Genomic DNA, 25898 nt, shown 5'->3' on the forward strand with positions numbered 1-25898 from the left:
CACGGTGCCTCAAGTAACGAAAGACTAAATCCACGCAGCGAGAAGCGAAACGGACTGCTCACTTCTGAGCACTGCGTTCCGGGGGACTCGTCTAGATCGGATGAGAACTTGGGGGTGGCACAGCGGCCTGGTGGGGGGAGGGAGGGGGGTGCAGGGGGGGGGGGGTGCGAGAGCTAAGAAACTTGCCCGCGAGAAAGATACACGCTAACGAATGCCCACGAGAGAGGGAGAGAGCGTATGCTGCCGTACCCTGCAGACCTAACCTGGCAAGAGTCTTCGCCACAGCGACGTCTTGGTCCCTAGAGTCAGAGGGCTGCGTTAATGGCATGCCACTATAGTTCGTTCGAACAGAGAGTGCCTTTCGTGACCTGTCCTTCTGCCTGCTCGCCGTACTTCAGGCCAGCAGTAGCGCAAGACTTGACGTATTACGACGCGCGTATAGCATCAGACCGGGGGGTCAGATGTCTTCCATGGCTTTCCGTCCCTTCTTTGTCTGGCTTCCGCAAACGTCGCTCCGTGTTTGGAGGCCTAATGCCGCGAATAACGGCACGGCGCTCTCGGATGTCGGCGGCTGGCGCAAAATAAGACGTGTGACGGAGCCAATCAGACATGCTTACTTCGCTGCGAATGTCCTCCACCCCTTCACCTCCCCCACCCCCCCCCTCCGCCACGTTTCTTCCAATATAAGTATCAAGAAAGGAAGGTGTGAAAGCTGCGAAAAATAATAGTCGCTGAACCTAAGAAGTAATTTGACGCCTCTTTTCTTTAACTTTACATTTTAGCCCGTCGCGATAGAAAGAAAATAGATAAATGGGTGTTATTTATTCGTGAAAGCTGAGGCGAATTTTACGTAACTAAGAAGTCGAAAACGCACCGAAGATTTCGAAAGAACTAGTTTTACACAGGAGGCAAGAAAGGAAATAAAATTAGTTTAATAATCTTCGCATGCACTTCTGATGAAATAAGAACGATAGTTAATGACATGTTTCGTGGGACATTGAACTAGCAAAGAAAATACGATATTGTCGTAGTGAAAAAATTTCTGCCGGCGGTATCTATGTCACATGGTTGTGTGCTACACGTGTTTGACGAGCAGCTTGATGCGCATGCATGCGCCATGTTTTTCAGTATAGGTTGCCGTGTGACCAGTGCCCGCTTTGTGCTGTCGTATTTTGTCTGTTCCCCTACGGTGTTTCTTTTTTAATGCGTAAGAATTCTAGGGCTGCCTTCCTCAGAAATCTGGCTGTGTATATACCTCCCCTTACCATTTCCCCAGTGCAGGGTAGCAAAGTGAATATTTATCACATTTCGCATCTAATTTATATCTCTTTATCTATCTCTGCATATGACCTTTTCTTCTGAATATAGTTGATAAAGATGATGAATAAAAATGATGATAGGCCCATCCGTATGTGATGCCATATTCAATTTTGTACAGGAAACACGGAGACTGACATATTGATTTTATTGTTTTACGTCCCTCGACATGAAAACAAAGATATTAACCTCAAATTTGAAAATAATGTAGCACGAAAATAGAGATTAACGATTAGCATTTATCTAATATCTCATTCTTAAATTACAGAATCATATTTTAGTATTCTTTCCTTCTTCCCTTCTTACCTATATACTGCCGCCCTATTCATGGCCGATTCCCCGTAGTGGGTTGCTCCACATCCATAGGCCTCAAACCAAACGAAACAAAACCAATCCGCTATCACCATCACCGCAAGCATTCATCTGAGAACGAGAACAAGAACGATCCGCGCGCTCACGTTCGACGCTCGCGTTACAGGCTTGAGAAGACGCACGACCGGCGCTGTATCGAGAACGATGCCTTCCGGTGCGCGGCCGTCCCAGGACAGGAGGACGGTGGACGACGAAAGGCCAGTCGATGAGAGTCCCGAGTTCTGTGAGTTAGCCTCAGCGTCGCTTTACAATCATCTCCCCACGCCTCTGGGAGCTCCGAAGTGTTACGCTCTCGCGCGACAGTTGTCCTAATAAAGCCGGGCGTCGCGACAGTTCGAACGCCCAGGCTATCCACCAGTACTGTTTAGCGCATGTTGAAGTGGAGAGGCAATGTGTCCGGGAGAGTTGTACGCCGGGCTTGTTAGTTTTTCGTTGGACATCGCGAAACGCGCAGGCAACGGAACGAAAGAGATACGAACAGGATATGCAAGTTGTTACGAACAGGAAATCTGAAGACGACGTACGTGAACGGGGCAGTTGTATTTGCCCTGCTGTTCGTATTCGTTTATTTAGGAATTCTTAGAGGCCTTAAGAGTGGCACTGATTGAGATGATCAAAACTGCGCAATTTATAGTACAATGACAACTACAATGTACAAAATATCGTCCAGTAGAGAACTAGTAACAGGGTACTTAACAAATATGGAGAGACCAGCCACGAATGCAAAAAAAAAAAGCAGGATGCTATACCAGAACAGGAAATTAAGCACGACAAATAAAAAATAGAAGTAGAAAATCATATGGCAGCACACTGTTTGGGACAACACTGCACATGTCTTTCGTCTGGTCACATCTCTTGTCTCGTAGTTTCTAATGTTCGTCATCTCGAAGGCATTATGCGGACGTCGCCTAAGGATTGCGCTCATCAGCTGTGTGTTTGATCTGCCCAGTTCGAATCTCGCTCATAATGGTCAGAAATCCATCGCCCCAGCGACCTGCCAGGGAATAATAGTTTTTAATATCGATAAACCGTAGTAGTCGCGTTCTCGCGCTATTGTTGCGCCCGTTGAAACTTGCTACAGCTAGTACGTGCATAACCACTCCTTGTTCGCTCTTGACAAGCGCGATAATCCTTAAAAATTTACCTTCTTGTTATTTTGCCGATTGTATCTCTTTCCATTCGTCCAGAAAAAAAAATTTGCGCATCCCATCCTATAGTAGTGTCCCACGATCAGATTCAGCGGATGACTGTGAGAGCTGTCAATTTCTGCAAATGGCTGTAAGCCTACGTGAACGTTCCTTTTTTTTTCGTATACAAGACAGAAGACATATTTGCCGTTGTGGCCTCCGAAAAACATGCACGAGCTCTGCCGCCCTCAGAGTCTGTGGGGCGCGCGAATGCTCTCACGAATTGCTCTCATTCGCACGCAATAGCTCTGACTCACGCAGTGCATATTGTACAATGGACGAGCTTTTGGCTAAACTACTTCCGGTGTGGATCGCAGGTCTATCCACAGATCTCTTGCCGTGCAATTTCCTCACTACGTGAAATTTAACAAGTTCGGGGTTGGTTTTAGTAAGTGCGCGTAATGTTAAGAAAGTGCTCAGCATGTTCTCAGCACGTTTCACTATAGGCCTGTTCAGGTTTCAACAACAAACTTATTACACAAAGCAGCTATCTTCATGCCCCGTGTACAGTACGGTCCGCAGGAGTATTTCACGTTTAACCATATTTAGCACGTGCTCTATCCTCTGAGTATGTACCACGAAGTACGGTGTACTTTTGCGACGCAACTCACTTCTCTTGATAGGGCGCAATGAGCTGAAGACACTTTAGTCGGAGACCAATCCTTGGTACCCTTTGCACCTCGATGTACCGATGAGAATACTGTAGTGACGGTAGGTCTGGAGCTGATTGAACTATGAGCTCTTGAACGTACCACACAATCCCACAATGCAACGAGAATGTGAATGCATGAACTACTATTGCGCCGCCTAGATTATGCCTTTTGTTATCGGCAATGGCGCTAAGCAGGTGGTAGTTCGTTCTCAGAACAAAGCTTTTCATAACCCGCTTCAGCAATCGTGGGCTTGGAATAATTTACTAGCAGTGTACAATCTAATTGTTTCCAATCCAATTGTCCGTCACGCGAGCTATAACCGACGCCACTTTAAGACATGCTTCGCGCCAATCTAAATGACTTCTTGATAGTATTTAAGAATAGTTGAACAAAAAGGCTACCGGATCACTTCAAGCTATCCTCCAAGAATAAAATAGCCCGGGACACGTCAGGACGGGGTTTGCTTCCTCACAGCCACACTCAGCCATTTTCAGACACTTGTAGTTTCATCCGGAAGCGGCACTTCGGGAGCAAGAAAACGGGGGACTCAATAAATTGCTCGAAGAAAAAGAAAATCGGTAGCACTCTATTGGCGCACACGTCCTGGTGTTCTGATGCCTTCCTCTCGCAGCGAACGTAGGGCGATTAATAGTAAAGCCGCAAAGATGAGCAACGCGAGGCAGTCTGATGTTTATATGGCTGTAGCTCTAAAGATGATGCACGTCTTTTGGGTGCGGTCTGATGGCATCTTATGAGCAATATCTTAGTATGCGAAGCTTCTCTTGGTCGTTGTGTCACATACGAATTCTATCAACAACTTATGTAGACGACGTGAAGGTCCGGTGGAATTACTTTTTGCATTGTCCAGTATGAACTTTCGCGAATTCGATTAATTATGCCTATCCTTACTCGAGGCTTACAAAAAACGTGCATCCCCATTTGCAGTGTGAATGCAACTGAATAAAAGTAGGCATTTTCTGATGTTGATTTTGCGCTACTCCTCTTTACGTTCACTTACGCAGCCATTTTCACGACTACCGACTCCACAATCTTGACTCCTCTCTACGCCTTTGTATTCCACCTGGACTCTGCCGTCGCGAAGCTACCCTGCTTTGTCGACTATGGCTAGGGGTGGCTTTCACCAAGTCTTTCGCTTACCGAATTGGATGGGCCGACGACGCCTCGTGTGAGGACTGCGGTGACGAAGAGACTTTTCAACACCTTCTTTGTGACTGTCCTCGATATAATTTACAGAGACAATCACTCGCAACCGCGATAGCGCGCTTCGACCAAAGACCTCTCACAGAGGAACTTATTTTAAAATACCGCCATCATAAGCCTTCGCAGCAGAGGGCGACGAGTGCACTGTTGCGGTTTTTGAGGGCGACAGAATTGGACAGGCGGCTGTAGCCTGAACAGATGTTGACAGTGCTTCAAGTGTCACTGTGCTGTGCGATGACAGTATTCGGTGACAGTGACCGATTGTGATTGTGTGTCTATGCTCCCTCCTTTCCTTATCTCTACTTTGTTACCACTTTACCTCCCCCTCCCCTCTCTCCCCAGCGTAGGGTAGCCAACCGGATCTCTTTCTCTGGTTAACCTCCCTGCCTTTCCCCTTTCCTCTCTCTCTCTCTCTCTCTCTACGCAGCCATCCTCGCTATCCGAACTCTGTTCGCGGTGGTGTGGATCGCCACCACGGCCGTCGTCACGTTCACAACGGAGAAAGATCACAGCGCCCCCGTGTCATACCCGCACTGTGGGCCGCTGCAAGGTGTCGACGAGATTTTCGAAGAGCGGAGGCTGCACGTTTACTACGGCGTTCCATTCATGCGGCCGGCGCTGCTCCACAACCGATTCGAGAGGCTCCCGATCCTGGAGCGACCCTGGCCGTTCCTGCTAGACGCAAGGAACCAGCGCAGCTCTTGCCCGCAGCCGTCCATCAACGTCGGCAAGATGACCCTGTACAACACGAACACCACCGAGGATTGCCTGTACCTCAACATATATTTGCCAGCGCGAAAGCTGTCCGAAAGCATGCCCAAGTATCCTATCATCGTGTTCATCTACGGAGGCAGCTACTACTCCGGCGGCAACTCGTTCCCTTTCTACAGCGGCAAGTACCTGGCCGCGCACGGGAACGCCATGGTCGTGGTGCCTAACTATAGGCTGGGAGTGTTCGGCTTCCTGCGGTCGTCCATTCTCGGCTTGAAAGGAAACCAAGGCCTGCATGACGTGTACGCGGCATTGCTGTGGGTGAAAAGCAATGCTGCGGCCTTCGGCGGCGAGGTCCACAGCGTCACGGTCATGGGCCACCAGGTTGGAGCTGCTATGATCGGTCTGCTCAACTCCTTTAGCGGAGCCTCTGAGCTTTTTCACCGCGTCGTCATGATGAGCGGGTCGCCTTATATGCGCCACTGGAAGGAAGACGGCAAGGCCAAGGCACGCGAGCAAGACCAGCTCATGCAAAAGCTGGGCTGCCGGGTAGACCCAAAGGCTCTCCTCGACTGCCTGCGTGGCAAGACGGCCAAATCTGTGCTCGACTTCGCCACCAAGCTGAAAAACTGGAAGACGATGTTCTTGCCCAGCGAGTACGAGGACATCCGCGACGACGCCAGCGTCGACCTGAAAAGCACCGCCGTTTCTAAGGACCTCATCATCGGCACGACGGTGAACGAGGGCTCCTACTACGCCAACCTGTTTCTTGAAATGTTCTCCAAGTACGACGCCTCCAAGCTCACCCGAATCGAGGCTATCAGGTATCTCGAGAACGTCACCGCGAGTCTGGGCTTACACGGATACAACGACTTGGTCTACTACTACGACCAGAAGTACAAGGACCACAGCGCGGATATCTTCTTCGCGAATGCCATTGGCGACATAGTGGTCAACTGCCCTATGAAGCAGTTCGCCCAGGACATGACCAGTGTGAACACAAAGGTGTTCATGTACGTCTTCAAGCACAAGCCCTCGTACTCGACTAGCCGTCTCGAAGGAGCGGCTCATCTCGACGACATCTTTATTTCGTTTGGCCAAGCTCTCGATGCGCCGGCCCTGAACGTGAGCGAGGTTGAGAAGGAGCTCAGTAGGGAAATGCTCCGGATGTGGGCCCGCTTCGCTGAGAATGGGTGAGTCTCACGCGTATGCGACCTCTGCACTCACCCTCTCTATAAATATGTTCGATTTGTCGTTGTATAGACTGCCCAGGACTCCCCTATCGAGGCGCTGCTTTTAGCCAACAAGTGTTCGTGTATACGCAGCGTCTCGTGGTGTAATCGTTATGGTATCTAGCCATTATGACAGAAGAGCTAAAAGAATCGCGTTATCCTGTGTGCTTTACGTTGTTTTGTTGCGTTCCTCAAGTATGCAATAACTGACGTGATTTTGCGATTTGATGAACTGCGGCCATTATGTTCCAGCGAATTATTAATGGGATGGAAATTTATGCATTTATCACTGCTAAGTGAAAGCAATGCCTTCAAACACTTTATGAAAAAATTTACCCCGAGGTGGTCATCATGGCTGTCGCAAGAGCTTGCACTGCTAAAGTTAATCATAATCCATTATTTGGGTCCGTATTGTCGTGGCCGCATCATCACTCACTGCGGGCGAGCACGTCTCTCGTCTACACCGCTCAGCCCTGATGGATTTTCATTTCACGAACACTCGGGCATAATCTAAGAATGCTGCACAAGCTCCGCCCCCAAACACGCGTGCAGCAGATGCACTCTGTTATATCGAACTCTTCGAGCTCCGAGACGTTCTTCCTGAGAGCCACCGATACTGAAACCCCTTCATGTCTACCGAGACGTCATTGAATCGCGCTAACGTAATTGGCTGGCTCACTCTACAGATTCCCTTCGATGTGAAAGGCGGTGTATTTTCCACTGTATTCTTAGGTTGTCACCGACTGCACTGTCTTCGGGTTGAGCATATTCTCTGTGCAGAAGTCATCGTATGAAAGAAAGATTCGCTCTGGGTAGCCACATCGTTAACAAGGGTCACTGCCTGCTCTGTCGTTCTAAATACTTTATTGGCTCGTGTAAGGGCCACACTTTTTTCTAAATTTTTACGAGGTGAGGTTCTTACACGGGACCGAACCTTTTGGTTAAAATTGTGCACACTCCGCATGTACCAGTGCATCAGAGGTCAACGCGCAGCTCTCGACATCTAATAGCCCGCGAAAATTTGTCGATGAGCGCGCGCGGCGTTGGGGCACCGAACGCGATTCCTTCTCCATTGGATTTCTTTTTCTCCAAATTTCGGGCTGCCAAGTTGGGGCGTGACCCTTACAAGGGTGCGGCCCTTGCACGAGTCTGCAAGACATTTCCAGTTGCACAGAGTGCTGCGCATCATTTATGCCAACATTTACAGGCTGTCACGTGGGTATTAGATGACACCATGCAACACTATGTAACAAGACGGTCGAATGGCAGCAAAGGTTACCCAGCTCTGGTGGTGTAATATTTGCGAAAAACGCCGTTCCAGTGATTTTGAAACGAAGGCGAAACCACCGCTCCGCAGGGATCCCGTCTCGCTGCGCAACGTGACGTGGCCGCAGTTCACGAAGGGCGAAGGAGTCTATCTCAACATCGGCCCCGAACCGACGTTGGCCAGCAGGTACCTGGAGGGCGAGTGCGACAAGGTGGCTCGCGCTCTCTTCAACTAATAAACGTCCGCTGATGTCAGCACCCTCCTCCTGCTGTCTCCTACTATTAGAGTGCCAGTAGCCTGTGCTGTGTCAGCATACTTACTACTGATTTATTGTAGGTGCAACGTACTGACATGGACGTAATAAGGTACTTGCAACACTCACGCATTGTCAGTAGGTCGCTACATCAATGACCTGTTCCTCAGATCCAGAATCCTCAGCACGCGTTACGTGTTCGCTGGACAATGTCCTCCAATGAGGTTATGCAAAGTTTATATAGAGTCCAAAACCTGTGATTGCGTATACCGCTCAACCCTGTCCGACTATGTTTAACAATTTGCTCATGGTAATGATCACATTGCGAGTTTTTTTTTTTTTTTCGGCTACTGCTATCGTTTATTAGAACGTGCGTTTTTCTATGGTAGCATATTCTGTAATCAGTGTCTATATCTTGCCGTTTTGATATAAATACTTAATCTTGCTGACTAACCTATTCCGAAGCAACACTGCGTTTACTAATGAGTATAAGTGACTAATTGTACGGGTTAATTCGTTATTTCGAGTTATGTTTCTTGCTGGTTGCTGGAGGTTTTAACTGGTACGACAGAGTAACGGCGCTGTGCTCAACTCGGTGGATTCGACGAAGAATTCCCAGGTTAGGATCGCTAGTGAATACGGGGTTAGTGCCAGACGAGGGAAAAACGCCGCAACCTAGAGACGCATATCGAAAAGTTTTCAGATGGAAGCGTTTGTGTTCCGCTATCTTTAACAAGCACGATTTTTTTGACTGCGAGAATTTGCTCAAATGGAGAAAATTGGGGAGGTCCAAAGCGCATTTTGTCATCTATGTGAAGCGAAGCTTTCATGTAGCCTTTAATGAAATGCAAGAAGTTTGCCCATTTAATTTCTGCGTCCTTGGCGTATTAGAAGTTGGCAAGCGCGCGTGTGCTCTGACGCATTGCTAAGGAATGTGACAACTCATATATATTTCCTTGTAGTTATTCACTTCTTCATTTTGAATGTAGCACTCACTTCTTTGCCAATCCCTCATTGCGGGTATGTGCCACAGCAGGAAAATCATCATCATCAACACGCGGCGATCATTTCAAAGAGCAAGTTTGCGTTGGCACGACATGATAAGATTGTGGCCAAGTGGTTACAGAAAGTAGGCGTAGAAAGGACAGGAAGCTTTGCTTAATTTAAGCGATTTGGCTGTTGATGAAGTGTATTTGTTGCAGTGAGGATATTTAGGTGTCATTTGTTTTACCACTGAAAAATTCCGTAGAGAACCTGGACACTTATAAGGGTAGTAAAGAAAGTAGTACTGTTTTGCGTGCCAGGTATTCGGCAAGACAGAAACTGTAGCTCCCTTCCATCTAGCAGCCATGGTCAGGAAAATTTCGGGAGGGTTCGCAAAGAAAACGTCGCTTTAGAAAACTACTTGCAGGATTACCATGTTGGCACCCGTTTGAAAAGCAGCATCTCATGGCAGGAAACTTCAACAAAAAGAAAGCGCGCATGTAAGCAAGTCTTCAGAGGTAAACGACAAAGAACTTAACGGATAGCGTGGGGTATAGGATACACCAGCGCCTTTCGAAGTATCGGAGGATAACTTTGAGAACGCGCTTGCTTGAAAGCACAACACGGAAAACAGACACGCAGCTTAGCAGGACACAAGTATGCCGTTCCAAAGGACCCCCAATGGATATAATGAGCACAGTCGAAATATATGCTCGCGATGCGAACCACAAGGATTTACGTAGCTTTTCATTTTCTTTTATTTTTTTGGCTAGAGTTTCTCGTTGCTGGCGCTGTATTTTCGATGGTTTACTTTGAGGTAGCGTTCCCAGGCAAGGCAGTTGTCATCATGTAGCCCACAGCAAGGGGTGAAGTTCTTACGGCTTAAATTCAGCAGCAGGGGCCACTTGGCCGTCAACAGGGGCCACTAGTTAACGTGGACTTTGGGCACATTACGTATATAAAGATTAGGTAAAGATATGCAGACCGTACTCTATTAAAGCGTTGACATCTAGCACTGAATGAGCAGTGAAAATAAGACAGGCAATTCAGTTGTTTAAGCAAGTCACAAAAAGTGTGTTCACATAGCAGAGCGAATACAAAACAGCGAACCTTAAGTAGCAGATGAGCATGCCATCCACCGCACCACAACTTCTTATTTTTTTTTTAAGGTCGTGTTCTGAGGTACACAAAATCGGTGCGCTCGTGCCACTGCTCGCGCGTTCGTCGTCTTCTTCCACATCGCTGCCACATCGATGCCGCCAATCACGGCAAAAAAAAAAAAAAGGCACATTTCTTTATGTAAAGCTAACTAAGGTACTCGAACCCTTGACCTTCGGTGGGAGTCGAACTCACGACCTTTATTGCGAGAAACAAGTAATAAGAAGTAGCAACGCATTCGAATGAGAACGTGAAGTAATTTAATGGATGCCTCTTGAGAGCGCAGGCTTTCGCCTTCACCCTCTTTGGCGTATGCTAAAGTGACTGTCAATCTTTTTTTTTTTTTAGTACTAGAAAAACGAAAGAAGTGAGAGTGTCATACTACAGAGATAGTATCGCCACACACTCACTCAAAATTCGGGGAAACACACGAATGTGTCCAACAAGTACATCCTGCCCAAAGGAAGTTTCTGCGCAGCATATATACTCCACTCATAATGTGGTTTCCGCATACAAATATTTATTAGGTCTCGGGCGTTTGGCATGTGGATCGCACATTCGATATCTACACAGACTGTATCGACGAAATAAAGCTTGAACGTGATGTCATACGGCGGACCGCTAGTAAAGCTAAACGCCTATATTTGAGTGGCATGGTGTCTATATGTTCGATTTAAATGATGTTGGAGAATGTCCTAAACAATATAGCACATCTATACGCATTCCCTTGCCTGTTTTCATAACGACCACATTGCGTTCATTGTGGTGAGTGCAATACTATATAGGAGACCCACGCGAGCACCGCATACAAATGGTACGTTCTGTTTCGATCGTGTACTGCTTATTAGGCTTACACATCCCATTTTTACAATGTCGTAGAAGCACACTACCTACACGCGCAATCTGGTGACTGTGTAAAAAATAATTCCAGCAGAACACATCTCACGACGAATGCTTACGTTAATGAGATTGTCAGTGTAGTGACACACACACCTTATTGCCAGATTCCTCACTCACACCCGTCAAAGAAATGTTAAAGTATTGTTTGTCATTGATGAGCGGCACTTACCAACTGGCACGTACCCACTAGCTCACTCCCCAGTTGGCGTGAAAGGAAAACAGTTGGATACCGGCACGGATAACGGAAAGTCCGTGAAGTATTCTAAGAATGTTAATCGCTTTAAAACGCTTTGGGTTCCTCACTGGACACCCAGTGGGACACTACGTCGCAGAGAAGTTGGCACTGGCGTAATAAAGAGTACCTAACATGCGATTAGCTCAGCGATTCAGCTGAAATTTGCCTCGCCCATTTATTGCCCGCGCCCAAGTGTTTTAAAGTAAATCTTCAACTTTGCAACATGCATCCCAAAGGCCTTTCTCGAATCAGCTGTCCACGCTGTCTTAATTTCGCTTCTCACTAAATAACAATGAAACAAAAGATTGGCAGACTCAACACTAGTTGACGCCTACGCAATGCGAAGCATTCACGATTTGTAGAGAACGGTTGCACGAATAATGTAACAGTTGTGTAGCGAACAGTCATGTAGAGACTATACCTATGCTGTAGTGTTTATAGTTATAGTAAATAAGACAGAATGTTTGTATTGACAAGATATAAGAACGAAAGCAAATTAAAACACGGGGTTCACATACCCAGTGATACACACCCAGTGCACATGTCCAGCGACACATGCTTTTAGACGGCTCTATCACCGGACTGGCCCGCTTAAACGGGGAGATACCCTGCCCGCCCGCCCGTTCATTCGCTCGCCAGAAAGCGGCTGCCCTCGGGGAAGAATACTTCCCATTGAAGGGTAGTTGGGGAGAAGTAATCCAGATGGCATTAAGTAGTAGTAGAGCAGTAGAGCACCAACATCAATAACCGTTGGACGAATAACGTTTATTCCTATCCTATCCTATCCAGTAGCACAATTCGTACAAGAGCAGGGCGTCGGCCGGAGCGGGAACTAACCACACTGATTGACTGAATCGGCGAGCGCCTGGAACTGGCAAATTGTCGGTGTTATTGTCGGCTTACACTCATAGCGAGGTGCAAGTTGCGCGGGATGATCGCAGCCTATCCTGATGGTGCAAAGAAAGGCAATGAGTGGAGTTAGTTCTTTCAAATCAAATTTGAGACCGCCGGCGTCGCAGCGCCAAGGCAGATCATCGCGTGGCAGTTAATAATCACGCGGCAGTAATTCGCGCGCTGTATACGATTAAAGCGCGAAAAAATAACGCCGGACATAGCGTACTGAAGATGTCAGAAAGAGAAGATTTGGGACGCATTAGTAGTTTTTCCATGGGAAGTCATGCTCCAAGTCTACAAATCTAAAAATTGAAAACGTGTTTAAATATTCTTCTTTAACTCGTCTGGCAATTAGTGCACAAATATGATCATGGCCTTAGAAGAGGACTGATGACTGAATACCGTAGCTCTCATACTGTATATTGTCCAGTTTCTTTAACAAGTGAACATTAGCCAGGATACCCTGCATGATGAAGCAACATCCTTTATATTAATTAATAGATTAAGTGTTTCCGCGTTATACTCCGTAACCTTTATACTCTGCATTAGGTTATTCCGTAACAGTTGTAGTTGGCAGAACCAAGGTACCCATATTTATTGTGGAACAACAAGGTTTTCAAGTTGAACCCAGAAGATTGCTATGCCGCAGTATGCAGTTAAATCTTTATTTTCACAGGGCTGGTCGAACACAGTTCCTTCTCTGCCATTTTTGTAATGCATTTGGCACAGTTGACCATTCCTTTTTGTTGTCATCGATTCTCGCTACAAATAAATATACTTCTCGACACACTTTTACTGACTTCCGCAGCCATCCTTTCTACCGGGGTCTTGGAACTGGACTTCCGCCACAAGGATGTGTTCCTTGCAATGTGCAATTGCATTTGCAACACAAGGTTGTTGTTGTCGTCGTCGTCGTCGTGGTTGTTGTTGTCGTTGTTGATCTGAGTGGTGGTGGCACATACCCACAGAGGGGGATTGCCCATGAATAGGATGGTTAAATTAAGCGGATAAAAAATAAGGGAATTAACAATTTCAACAAAGTTCCAAGAAAGAAACTGCTTCGATAATTTGATATCATCCTTCTCCTGCTCACTTGGTTATTCTCATGGAAATTCCCAATTTTATTTCTTTCCTCTTCAAGACAATTCCCGCATAATTTCTCCTGTCTCTTCTTTATCTCTTTTATTTGATTTTATTTATTCATTTCTACATTCTTTTATTTGAAATGTACCGCTAACTTATTGAATAATCCCCCACCGTCGGTGTGAGCCATAGATGAGCACAAGATTCCTTGTTATGAGCCATAAATCATCATGATGATCATCATCATCGTCATCCAAGAACGATCTGCGCCCTCGCGTTCTTGTTGCGAGCTGAGAAGACGTACGGCAAGCACTGTATCGAGAAGGATGCCTTCAGGTATGGGGCTCCAAGAAAGGAGAAACGGGGACGATGAAAAACTCGTCGAAGACAGTCCCGAGTTCTGTGAGTAGCTTCAGCATCGCGCTTGTCGATCTCCCGTGCCCCTGGAAAATCTGCCGTTGACGCTCTCGCGTGTAAATAAACCCCAATAATGCTGGACGTCGCGATAGAGGCGATAGTACGAAAGCCGAGGCTTTTTAGCGTTGTCTAGTACATATTAAAGCGGAATCGGAATGTTCCGTGAGAGTCTACGCTAGGCGTTCTCTCACCGGCGACGAAACGCAGTAGTAGGGTAGGGACGCGGTTGCGAGTTCCAGTGCTTGCATGCACCGCAGGAAAGAAAAGTAGCGCTTAGGCCGCTGGACTCGTTTAAAATTTCCCGGGTCAAGGCTGGAAGTGGTGAGGGTTGCCCACGCGAATTAGAGCCACTAGGTTCAGTTAAGTGCTTGTTAGGAAATTCTGAGAGCGGAGCACATTGACTCGCCACGACAGGCCCCGGATGAGGATCTACCCGACTTTTACCCCCTTCAAGAGGAAGCGGTACTGTTACGTTGCACCCCCGAAGAGGCACACACCATGTTCGTTCGAAGCTCGTGCAACCACTGCCGGTGATCTGGCACGTGCTCTATTATTCGGGGAATTAACAACACTAGCTTTTAGTGGCGCTAGTTTTCAGAGGCGTATATTGTAACACCTCTCCTCCTCAAATACTGTAACACCTCTTCCCCCGAAACTTGCCACTGGCGAAACGACGGTGGGCGACAACACTCCGAGTCGACGCACGGGTGTACTTTCAAGGCGGCACAATCAAAAGCGACACTTCGTCGAAAGACGACTTCAGACTGAAACTGAAGTACGTTCGGGCAACTTTACGAAGTCCCTTGGTTTGGCAGACACGAAAATCACAAGGCTCTCGGCGGATCTCAGTGACTGGTCGTCGCAAACGACGCCATATTGAATTTGCCATGGTTTCTTCTACGCTATCACGTCATGACAACAGGCGAACCCAACATAATTGGTTGGCGCATTCATACAAGTTGGATGGCGGTAGATTTGCTTTGTAATTTTTAGGTTGCACCGATCGACTATAGGTGCCGACTGCCAGAGAGGTGGTGAGCAGCAGAAATACGAAAAAGCTGCCTTGCAAGTACATAATACGTTAGTGGCATACGTGTAGATGATATAGGACAGCTTGCATTTGTGGTTCATTCTCGTCGCTCAAATGTTGAGGCTGCTTCCTCCCACCGTAAATACATTTGACGCTTCTTTACGAGCGCGAGAATTCTTGAAAATTTAAACGACCACTGACTGCAAACTTTTTTTTTTCTTTTTGACTTTTCCACCTTGATGAGTTCATGTACGTTTAATAATCGCGGAATGAAACCGTGAAGGCTCTGATGGAACGAATAATAAGTAACAACATCGTTAATTATGATACAGTTTCGCGTCACTTTCAAACGAGCGCCGAAAACTGCAGCTAGCCGAGTTGCGCACCGCGGCAGTTGCAACTGGTCAAACGCGTGATCACAAGGTCTCACAAACCCGTGACGCTCATTGAATTGTCTGTTTCGGAATTCTGCTAGTCGCGAACGGGTTACGCTACATAATTGCATTTTGAATCGGAGTCGTGGTCATTGTTAAGTGAGGCTGAGGACCTTGTTCAAGTCAAAATCACTGCCATAGGAATCAGCGGTGTATCCAGGGTTTTATTATTATTACTTTATGAGGCAAGAGGGGGGGGGGGGGTGCTCGGTCTCATTTTCATTGCTGTTCATTCTCTGTTCTTTGTAGATTATGTTCATAATCCGTTCATTGCTCTTTCGCAACTCTACAGAAAAAATATAGTTTATACCATTAAGGGAGTAGCTTGTACTCCCTTCATGACTGCAGCTTTCATGTAGTACCAAAAAGTCAAATGATGGGATAAAGTTTTAACAGATCATACATGTACAGAAACAACGCTACTTACGCACCGAACACATCAAGTATAACATACAGATGTATTCACGAAGTTAGGTTTGAGGCAAGAAGTTCTAATAACAAAAATATTTATGATGTTAAGAGGACTAATATATGATATTACTCCTTTTATTATTCGAAGCTCCCCTTGGCAGTTGCGTTGAATACGAACTCCGCCACTAGCTTATGTAGACGACGCGAATGTCTAGTAGAAACTCTCTTTTCTTTTTCTGTCATTAAGGAACTATCGCCGATTCCCTTATTTCCCACCTTTATTAGAGGCTTACACGAAACGTACGTCCTATAGTTCCAATGCGACTACACTTAGCCCAAATTCGGTCTCTTCTGATGTTGCTTTGTGTGGGTCCTCTCTGGGAATACTTACGCAGACATCTTCGCTATGCGGTCCCTGTTCGTGGTGGTGTGGATCGCCGTTGCGGCCATCCTCGCGTACAAGATGGAGAAGGAGTACAGCGCCCCCGTGTCGATACCGCGCTGTGGGTCGCTGCAGGGCGTCGACGAAGTCTTCGAAGATCGGAGGCTGCACGTGTACTACGGCGTTCCATTCATGCGGCCCGCGCTGCTCCACAACCGGTTCCGGAGGCTCCCGGTCCTGACACGGCCCTGGACATTCCTGCTGAACGCCAAGAACCAGCGCAGCTCTTGCCCGCAGCCGTCCCTGATAGTAGGCAAGATGACCGTGGACAACACGAACACCACCGAGGACTGCCTTTACCTCAACATATATCTGCCGGCGCGAAAGCTGTCAGAGAGGAGCATTGCCAGGTATCCCATCATCGTGTTCATCTACGGAGGCGGCTACTACTCCGGCGGCAACTCGTTCCCTTTCTACAGCGGAAAGTACCTGGCCGCATACGGGAACGCCATGGTCGTGGTGCCCAACTACCGTCTGGGAGTGTTCGGCTTCCTGCGGTCGTCCATTATCGGCTTGAAGGGAAATCAGGGCCTGCATGACGTGCACCAGGCATTGATGTGGGTAAAAAAAAATGCTGCGGCCTTCGGCGGCGACGTCCACAGCGTCACGGTCATGGGTCACCAGGTCGGAGCAGCCATGATCGGTCTGCTCAACTCCTTTAGCGGAGCCTCTGAGCTCTTCGATCGCGTAGTCATGATGAGCGGGTCGCCTTACATGCGCCACTGGAAGGAAGACGGCAAAGCCAAGTCACGCGAGCAAGAGCAGCTGATGGAAAAGCTCGGATGTCGGGGGGATCCGAAAACGTTATCCGATTGCCTGCGCAGCGTGGCGGCCGAATCTGTGCTTGACTTCGCCGCAAAGCTGAGAAACTGGAAGATAATGTTCATGCCGAACGAATACGAGGACATCCGCGATGACGCTAGCGTCGACCTGAAAAGCACCGCCGTTTCCAAGGACCTCATCATAGGCACGACGGCTAACGAGGGCTCATACTATGCCAGCCTGTTTCTCGATATGTTCTTCAAGGGCGACTCCTCGAAACTCACCCGAGTCGAGGCTATCAAGTATCTCCAGAACGTCACCGCGGGTCTGGGTTTCCATGGATACATTGACTTGGTCAACTACTACGACCAGAAGTACAAGGACCACAGCGGGTATATCTTCTTCGCGAACGCCATCGGCGACATAGTGGTCAACTGCCCCATGAAGCAGTTCGCCCTTGATATGACCAGCGTGAACACCAAGGTGTTCATGTACGTCTTCAAGCACAAGCCCTCGTACTCGATTAGCCGTCTCGAAGGGGCGGCTCATCTCGACGACATCTTTATTTCACTGGGCCATGCTCTCGACGCGCCGGTTCTGAACGCGACAGAGGCTGAGAAAGAGCTTAGCAGAGAAATGCTACGGATGTGGGCCCGCTTCGCTGCGAGCGGGTGAGTCCCACGCGTACGTGGCATCCGCATGCACACGTCGTCTTTTTAAGTATCTTCCATTTGTCGTTCCGGGTTGCCCTGGACTCCACGAGGCTTTGCATTCAGCCAACAAATGTTCGGGTATACGCAGCGTCTCGGTACGTCCTGCGTATTCCGGAACATAAGTCCACATGCTCACGAGTATACTGACTCATATTCGCTTCACACTCACTTCAGAGGCGTGAGATCAAGCGTGAATGAGTAGGCTTAAGTATGAACAGGGTACCGGTTAACGTGAGTACGAACGAACGTCAGTGACGATGATTTTGAGTAGACGTGAGCATGAACGTGAGTGACCGTTCGCGGACGTGAGTGCGTATGTGAATGAGTGCCAGTGAATGGTAGTGGCTTAAGACCAAACTACGCGTACTCATGGCGGCGCGCGAAATCTCGCGTACGAGGGCTTAAGCGTGCGCAGATGGTGTAGGACAGATCGTATACGCGTTGAAGTGCGGCGCGAGCACGGATATCTTTTCGAGAGAAAACATTTGGAGGAGACTGAAGCTTCGCCTTCAAGAGCGGAACGCGACAGCATTCAAAGCTTCCTGACTGCGCGTTACGCTTCCCGGCAAGCGCAGCTTTCTTAAGGATGCGCGGAAGCGAGCGCCATCTGGATGGTGGTGTTGCATGGAACCGAGCGGGTCACACCGCTCAATGAATGGTAGAAACGCTGAAAGGGGGTTTGTGTTTGAGTTTCCGCGTAACAGAATTACGTTTTCTGGTATATTCAAATTACAGGCAGAGGCTATCATGTCTGTAGGTTGTGTTAAGGTCATACGCATTTTACTTTGTGGAATTCGATTAGTTCAGCAACGCCTCTTTACCACGCGGAGGGCCTGCGTGATTGTGGTTCGGAATGATTTTTCGCGAAACGGCGTCCGACGCCGACACCGGATTTTTTTGCCACACGGGGCCCAGCGCTATCGCGTTAGAATATACGTGCTATGGCTGCCCCACGAAAATACGGAACGATGTCTACCAAGGCGAAAATAGTGAGTCGAGTGGGCACGCTGGTGCGGCTCTTGTAGGTTCCAACCACCGTTCCTCGCGAGGCGCGCCAGCAAGTACACGTCTAGTTTGGCCTTTAGGAATTGCCGAGGTTCAGTGGAAGTGACTATATGAACGCGAGTGAGTGTTGGTGATTATGTAAGGGCGCCATAGGAACGTGAGTGCCGACAATTGTGAGAGCGCATGATAGGGAGTGAGTCACAGCCTACGAAAATACTGGTTAGTAAGTAAGACTGAGTGACCTTTTATTGGGCCGGTACGTCATTGGCCCGAAACTGATGGCCCAGAACGACAAATTGAAGAGACTCAATGTAGAGCAACTGAGAGCTCGGAGAGCTGGAACCGATCGTGCGTAATCCACAGCATCAAGGTCCAATGTACCCTAAGCTCCCTATCACCAGCAACTTACGACAGATGTAGGCAAGCTTTATGTTTGTAAACGAATAGAGCGATGCGACGCAGTAATGTGGAAAATGTTTAGTTAGAGTGTAGCAGGGCTCATACGAAAATAACGGGGCCCGTATACACAGAAAGCTCTTAAGCTAGCTCATGCTGGACATATTATGGGCGATGGCTGCATCGAATGGCAAAGAACAATTGTGGACGAAAATGTTGCTGAATGCGGTCCTGGAGGCATACGCTGATATTTTTTGCACTTCTCGCTATCCATAGCTTTGGACGATAATCTCTAGTAGAGTGATCCCTAAGACCAAGTGTTTATATAGATACCATTTGCTTCCTCGAAAAAGCTAAAGTAACAACACTTTCCGCAGTACTCTGGTACCGTATAGTTTTGCTAACCGTTGAGACTAGTCTTTACAACAAAACTGAAAAAAAGATCCCGTCCTGTGTGCTTCCCGTCATTCCTTGTTTCTTCGCGCTATTCGAGTTTTACAACCAACGTCAAAGGTAATTTGGCAATTTGGTCAATCGCGACCTCTAAGTTCGAACTAGGCTGTAATGGTATATAAATTGGTGCACTTGTCACTGCTAAGTGAGAACAATGCATCCAACGACTTTACGGAAGATGGACATCTTGCTTTCGTAAACATCGTGACGTCACAGGCTGTGCGCAGAGCGGAGTGCTAGGCGTGTGCAATGAGTTGCTCGGCAAGATATTTCGCTCACGCCATGGCTATCATACGTCATCTGCAGCGATGGATTTGTTAGAGTACGTGAGTCCGCTACCAGACGCTGCCTGTCAGCGGATACGTCGAGAAGCTATTCGCCAGCGGCGAGCAGTGCCCTGATCATTTACACCTGGCCGGCGAGAAAAACGATGAGAGGTGTTGGCCGAACGTGCCATTCGGCGACTTACATAGCCATGTAGCGATACGCGCACAACACCGTTCGCGAAATTCGATGCACGCAGGAGCAAAACGTGCTTACATGTGATTTCTCTGATAAAAAGCGGCATGACCACGGATTGAATGCAACTGCAGCGAACATAAGGCGCGCACCAGACGAGCGCTTCCGTTACAAACTACGATGTGAACTGTCGCATTGTTTAACGCGACAGCGTTAAGGATACCGTGTCGCACAAAATCCGGCGTTGGTGTTCGCGCCACCATCCGCGTCCGACAAAATCACCCCGAACCACGAAAACCCCCCGCGTGGCGCACAGGCGTTACTGAACTAACTGAATTTCTCAAAGTAAAATGCGTCAGAAAATTCGTAAAGTACAACTTACACACAACCTACAGACATGATAGCGTCAAATTGTGATTTGAATATACGAGAAAACATAATTCTGTTGCGCGGTAACTCAAATACAAACCCTATTTTCCAGCTGCAATTTGAGGTCTGTCTCAGTAGGGGAGGTGTGGCCCGCTCGGTTCTTCTGCTCAGCGTAGATGCGTGCAATGACGGCCACCAGAGAACCACACTTACCGGCCTAATGAAGTGATCTACGCACGTTCTGTCAGCACCCGACGGTTGTCATTTCTTGCGGCTCATTGTCAGCATCCCCGTTTGCCGCCACTCCTCTTCTCTTGGGAAACTGAAAAGGCCGATGCTGCTGCCGTTCCTTCGCGCGATTTACGCATATAACCACACAACAACTCGCCAGCACGAGGAGCCGGCTCGACGGACGCGCACAAAACAACAAAAACATAGGAAAAATAAAGAACACCCGCGATACACGAAGCTGTCAGCACGAGCCAATGCGCGTGCGTCGTGTTTTTGCCCCACCAAACAGCCACCCATGGCACATGTACCCGAAAATCACGTGACCGACTCGCCGTGACGTAGGCCGGAAGAGATTTACTTGCAGAAAAGTACTCATCAAGCCTCCAATGAAAGTTTGCACTACCAAGAAATTCATGGTTAGCTGACAGTGTTCGTAGTGTTGGGGACGCAAAGTCATCCAATGTGGACAAGCATCTGTCTCGTGTACACTGCTCAGCCGTTGTGGATTTCCGTTTCACGAATGCTCGGTGACAACCTAAAAAATAATTACAAGCTTACAAGCTCCGCCCCAAGGACGCGTAGAGAATCTGCACTCTGCTCCATCGAGCTCCCAAACGTATTTCCCGAAAGGCAACGATATTGAAACAGGTTCGGCTCCACCTTGGCGTCAAAGAATTGAGCGAGCATTATTGGCTGGCTCATCTGCGCCAGTTTTCTTCGAGGTGAAAGGCGTTGTATTTTTCCACTGTATTTATTAGGTTGTCACCGACTGCAGTAACATCTGGTTGTGCACCTTCTCGCTGCAGGAGCCATCGTATGAAAGAAACATTCGCTCTAGGTAGCCACATCAATAACAAGGGTCGCACTACCTGCGGCGACGTCTTAAGTATGCCGTGTTACAGAAAGAGCTTTGCAGCATTTTTTTTTCTCGAGCAATAAACTGCAGTCGCGTGGATATCAGAGAAATTACGTAACAACACATCCGAATCGCACAGAAGGTTGCCAGGCTCTGGTGGTATAGGTCTTGCGAAAAACACCGAGCCGCTGATTCTGCTGCCTTCTTGCGCCAACATCGATTATTTGCGTCACTTCGAATTGGGGTTTTCCCCCGTTCCACTGACTTTATTTTTCCTCGAGTTGCGGCTTGCGTTGTGAATTAGGCGAAGTGCATTTCCACGCTGTTATTCTCTTTTGTGGCTCGGAAATACGCTCCGTGTGGAAAGGGAGAAAACAGGGGCAAGTCGCGGTGTGTGTGTATGCGTGTGGGTGCGTGCGCGCGCGCAACCCTTCTTATCTTTGAGACAAAGCTGGCCGGTGGGATGGCCGCGGGGCGTTCGGATCTGTTTTCGATGGCCCCGATTGAAGGCATGTGTCGCGGTGAGCGTTAAAACGAAGGCGAAACCTCCGCTCCGCAGGGATCCCGTCTCGCTGCGCAATGTGACGTGGCCACAGTTCACGAAGGGTGAAGGAGTCTATCTCAACATCGGCCCCGAACCGACCCTAGCCAGCAGATACCTGGAGGACGACTGTGACAAGGTGGCCCGGGCTCTCTTCAACTAAAGAAACACCAACGGACGTCTGCAGGTCCCCGGCTTCGGTGTTCATTTCCTGTGCCTTATCATCTGCGTTTGCATATTATAGCGAGAATATACTGCGTCATTACCGATTACTGACGTTCTGACATTGAGGTATTTTACGGAGGTTGGCGTATTGACGTACTGACAATACTGAACAATAAATTGTCACTAAGTCAGTATTTCAACGACCTGTTTAACAGCCAGAATCCTCTACACGCGGCACGTGTTTGCTACACAATGTCCTCAAATATTTTGATTCAAGATTTATAATGGCACAAGAGCCAGCAGTTGCGCGTACCGCTCACCGCTTTCCTACAGTGTTTAAGCTTATGCTGACGGTAATAACCACGTTGCGATTCTTTCTCCTGTCATATTATTTGATATTGACAGAACGCGCACATTTGTTTCTATGACCGTGCATATTGTGTAACCGGCGTGCTTTTTTGTTACCGCTTCGGAATAAAAATCTATAATCTTACTTTCTATCATCTTTCGAAAGCCGCACCCCCTTCCTTCCATTGTGAATATAAATGACCAGTCGGGCTAACTAATTTTTCATCTCTAAGATTTGTTTCTTGCTGGCTCCTGATGGCTTTAACTGTTCACAAGCAGGAAATTGACGATAATCCATTCGGATCTGCAGAAAATTTCCGCTTGACGTTAAAGATCACGGGAGTTATCGGCCACTCATGGGAAGCTGGGCCTTGAGTAGCCACTTTAACTCTTATGATGGTGGCTCGTGTAACGCGCTCTTGCGCGGTTACTGACGACCACTGTCCTCTATACTGACTTCGTAGCCGGCGGACACTGCGTATATAGGATTCGTCACACACCGATACCGTCAGCCGGCGGTAACACATGCCTGCAGCCGGAAAGTAGCTATTCCCGCAGAGTACACGTTGTCTGCGAATCCTGTCTGTGACCTTTACTCCCACTTTGTAGGTCGTTCCTACCGTCAACACTACGCCTCAAGAAGTATCAAGAAGTGGGTGGCTGTGCCACCCCTCGCGAGAAGTGATCACTGCGCTGTATCGAGATTACACGGCAATTCTTAAGCAGCGTAGTGTCCTTTTCACCTGAGAGACTGCGCTGTGCTCAACTCGGGGAAATGGAGCAAGGTTTTTCAGTCGAGTATCTTTTGAGAATGAGCAGGTGATTTCAGATTGACGATGAAACGACGCCGCAAATTGCGGGAGACGCAAGTCGACGGCATTCACCGCTGAAGACCGTTCGTATTCCAATAATTTCAACAAATAACACAACTTTATTTCACTGGGGGGGGAGCTTGCTCAACGGGGAAAGAAAACTTGCAGGAACATCACGTAGGTCACCGCTTCGGCGAATTAAAAGATCTGCAAAAACTGCGAAAAGACGCACCTATGCGCGCCTATGCAAGGCTTCAGACTCGCACGACGAGCGAACTAACGGAAGTCGTTGAGTATAGGCTGCACCAGCGCCTTTTAAGTTATCGAAGGGCCATGAACGGCTATACTGAGCACAGTCAAGTTCTCAGCGCGCGATGTCGCCCACAAGGTTCTAGCCACAGTTCTTTTTGGCGGCCGGTCCTGGTTGTTGGCTCCGCATTCTCGATGGTTCACTTTCGGTGACGTCTCTAACACTGCGCGTTAATTGGCTTGGACACTGGTACAATGACCACTCTTCCACTGAGTCGTCGCGATTGGCATTAAGTAAAGGCACGCGCGAAAGTGTTCGGCCGAGAATACAGGCTCTGGTTCGCCGCTGCTCGCTCGCGAAGCACGACGGGAATGTGCAGTTCACAGCACTTGAATTATACGCTCCCTCAAACCAGCGTCGATCGCACATTACAGTGTGCGCGGTGTCGAGCTCTCGCCCTATGCTCAGGTGAAACAGGCATTTCGTTGGCCGCCATAGTGCTTTCGAAGTGGTTAAATCTGCACAAACCACTCGGCGCTGGCGCTCTTCTCCACTGGCTGCATATCGGCGGTTCGTCACAAAGTCCGGAGACTACCCCTGCACACTCGAGGTCCATTAGTTTCTCTTCTACGGATCACTGACGCGTTTCTGTCGTCGGTCAACTGGCCACCGCATTGTCCGGTGACACCTTGAGGTAGCGTTCCCAAGCACGGCAGTTTTCGGCGTGCGGCTCCCAGCCAACGGTGAAGTTCTTTGGGCTTAAATTCAGCAGCAGGGGCCACTCGGCTGTAAACTTGGGCCAACGGTTACCGCGGATCTTGGGCACTTTCCTGCATGTACAGAAATTAAAGCAATGCAGGTGGCACTCCAAGAAAGCAATGTTAAGCGAATAAAAAGTGAGAATAATACAGCATCAGCATATTCGTCAGCAGCATTCGTCAGCATTTCAAGCAAAATAAATTGTCACATATCGGGGTGGATTCGAAGCAGCGCACCTTAAGTAGCGGATGAACATGGTATCCACCACACCACACCTTTCTTTAATACACAAACATAACACTGAGAGAGTCGTGCTACAGGGATAACATCACCACACTCGCTAAAAACTCGGGTAAAGACCCGCATACGTCCAACAAGTGCATCCTGTGCAGAAGCAGTTCCTGCGCAGCATACGCATTTCGTACATAAGCGGCGTATCACGAGAAGAATAATCAGTATAGATCGCGACCGTTCATCATGTCGACCTCACGTTCTATATTTATACATGCTGTGTCGACCGAATAACCTGAACGTCATGTCATGCGATAGACTGCCGGTATTCCCATACGGTACAAACCTATAATTGAGTATGGCGCGATATCCATATTCATTATAAGTGTTGGATAATGTCCCAAACAGTAAAGTATCTCCACACACATTCGCAATAGTGTTTTCTTAACGACCACACTGTACTTATTGTGGTGAGTGTTATAATCTACACGAGAACCACACGCGGACACCCATCCAATACATCGCACCTCAATGATGCAATTTGTTTCACTTGTTACAATGTGAAAGAAACCGTGCTACATGCGCCCAAAATCTGGTGATGGCGTAAAAAAAAAAAACAATTTAGGTTCACCATTTCATGCAATAGAACGATCCAGTGGGGCACCACACCGGAGGGAGGTCGTCACTATGCATGTGATTAGCGCAGCAATTTGACTGGCGTTTGTTTGACCTATTTCATTGCTCGAGCCTGTTGAACGTTTAAAGTAAAGCTTTACAATAGCATCCCAGATCGCTTGTTATAAATAATAATAATAATAATAATAATAATAATAATAATAATAATAATAATAATAATAATAATAATAATAATAATAATAATAATAATAATAATAATAATAATTTATTGAAGATTTCAGAATCATACAATGGAAGAATCGGGCCTGCCAAAGCCGCAGTGGGCTTGAACGGCAGTGTCTGGCAGACAGCTACAGAGCCATCAGTAACACGTTATTAGTTTGTAGACAGCAGTGAGAAAACACACACACACACACACACATCATCACACATCATCTGTTAATGCTGGATTAATTTGTCCTCTCACTAAAGAACGGGAAAAACATTCCAGCAGAATGTACCTTACGATTGCTGTCGACGTTAATACGACTAGCATTCAAACAATGCAGCGACGCACGGTGTATATTGCCGAAGACTACCTTTATTTACAATGTAGTGGTAATTCTCAGATTTACATTGCTTCGGCTTTCGTTGCCAATTGCACGATTGCCACGATTATGTGGGAATCGGTGTTAAGCGAAGCTTACTTCCATGTTGGCGCGAACATTAAGT

General features: G+C 47.8%; 4 protein-coding genes across 4 annotated transcripts in view; 2 read left to right on the forward strand and 2 right to left on the reverse strand.

Annotated features, from left to right (window-relative positions):
- Window positions 1-3647, reverse strand: part of Hdc (histidine decarboxylase) — a 39720-nt gene extending 36073 nt beyond the window's left edge. The window contains exon 1 of the mRNA XM_055071104.1: window positions 3488-3647. The gene's annotated coding sequence lies outside the window, so the exon portion shown is untranslated. The remainder of the gene's footprint in view (window positions 1-3487) is intronic.
- On the forward strand, window positions 1834-9425 carry LOC126532119 (acetylcholinesterase-like). The gene is made up of 3 exons (XM_050179805.2): window positions 1834-1912; window positions 5178-6654; window positions 8051-9425. Exons 1-3 carry the CDS (start codon window positions 1834-1836, stop codon window positions 8193-8195), a joined length of 1701 nt encoding a protein of 566 aa, XP_050035762.1. The 3' UTR covers window positions 8196-9425.
- Window positions 9426-16160: 6735 nt separating this feature from the next.
- LOC126531315 (acetylcholinesterase-like) lies at window positions 16161-22621 on the forward strand. The gene is made up of 2 exons (XM_050178811.3): window positions 16161-17634; window positions 22005-22621. The coding sequence occupies exons 1-2, from the start codon at window positions 16166-16168 to the stop codon at window positions 22147-22149; spliced, it is 1614 nt and encodes a 537-aa protein (XP_050034768.2). The 5' UTR covers window positions 16161-16165; the 3' UTR covers window positions 22150-22621.
- Window positions 22622-23410: 789 nt separating this feature from the next.
- The window catches only part of LOC126532120 (uncharacterized), a 70418-nt gene continuing 67930 nt past the window's right edge, over window positions 23411-25898 (reverse strand). The window contains exon 8 of the mRNA XM_072288369.1: window positions 23411-24391. Coding sequence (XP_072144470.1) covers window positions 24220-24391 — 172 coding nt within the window. The 3' untranslated portion in view covers window positions 23411-24219. The remainder of the gene's footprint in view (window positions 24392-25898) is intronic.

The sequence above is a fragment of the Dermacentor andersoni genome, chromosome 5 (genome assembly GCF_023375885.2).
Source record: "Dermacentor andersoni chromosome 5, qqDerAnde1_hic_scaffold, whole genome shotgun sequence".
NCBI lineage: Eukaryota > Metazoa > Arthropoda > Arachnida > Ixodida > Ixodidae > Dermacentor > Dermacentor andersoni.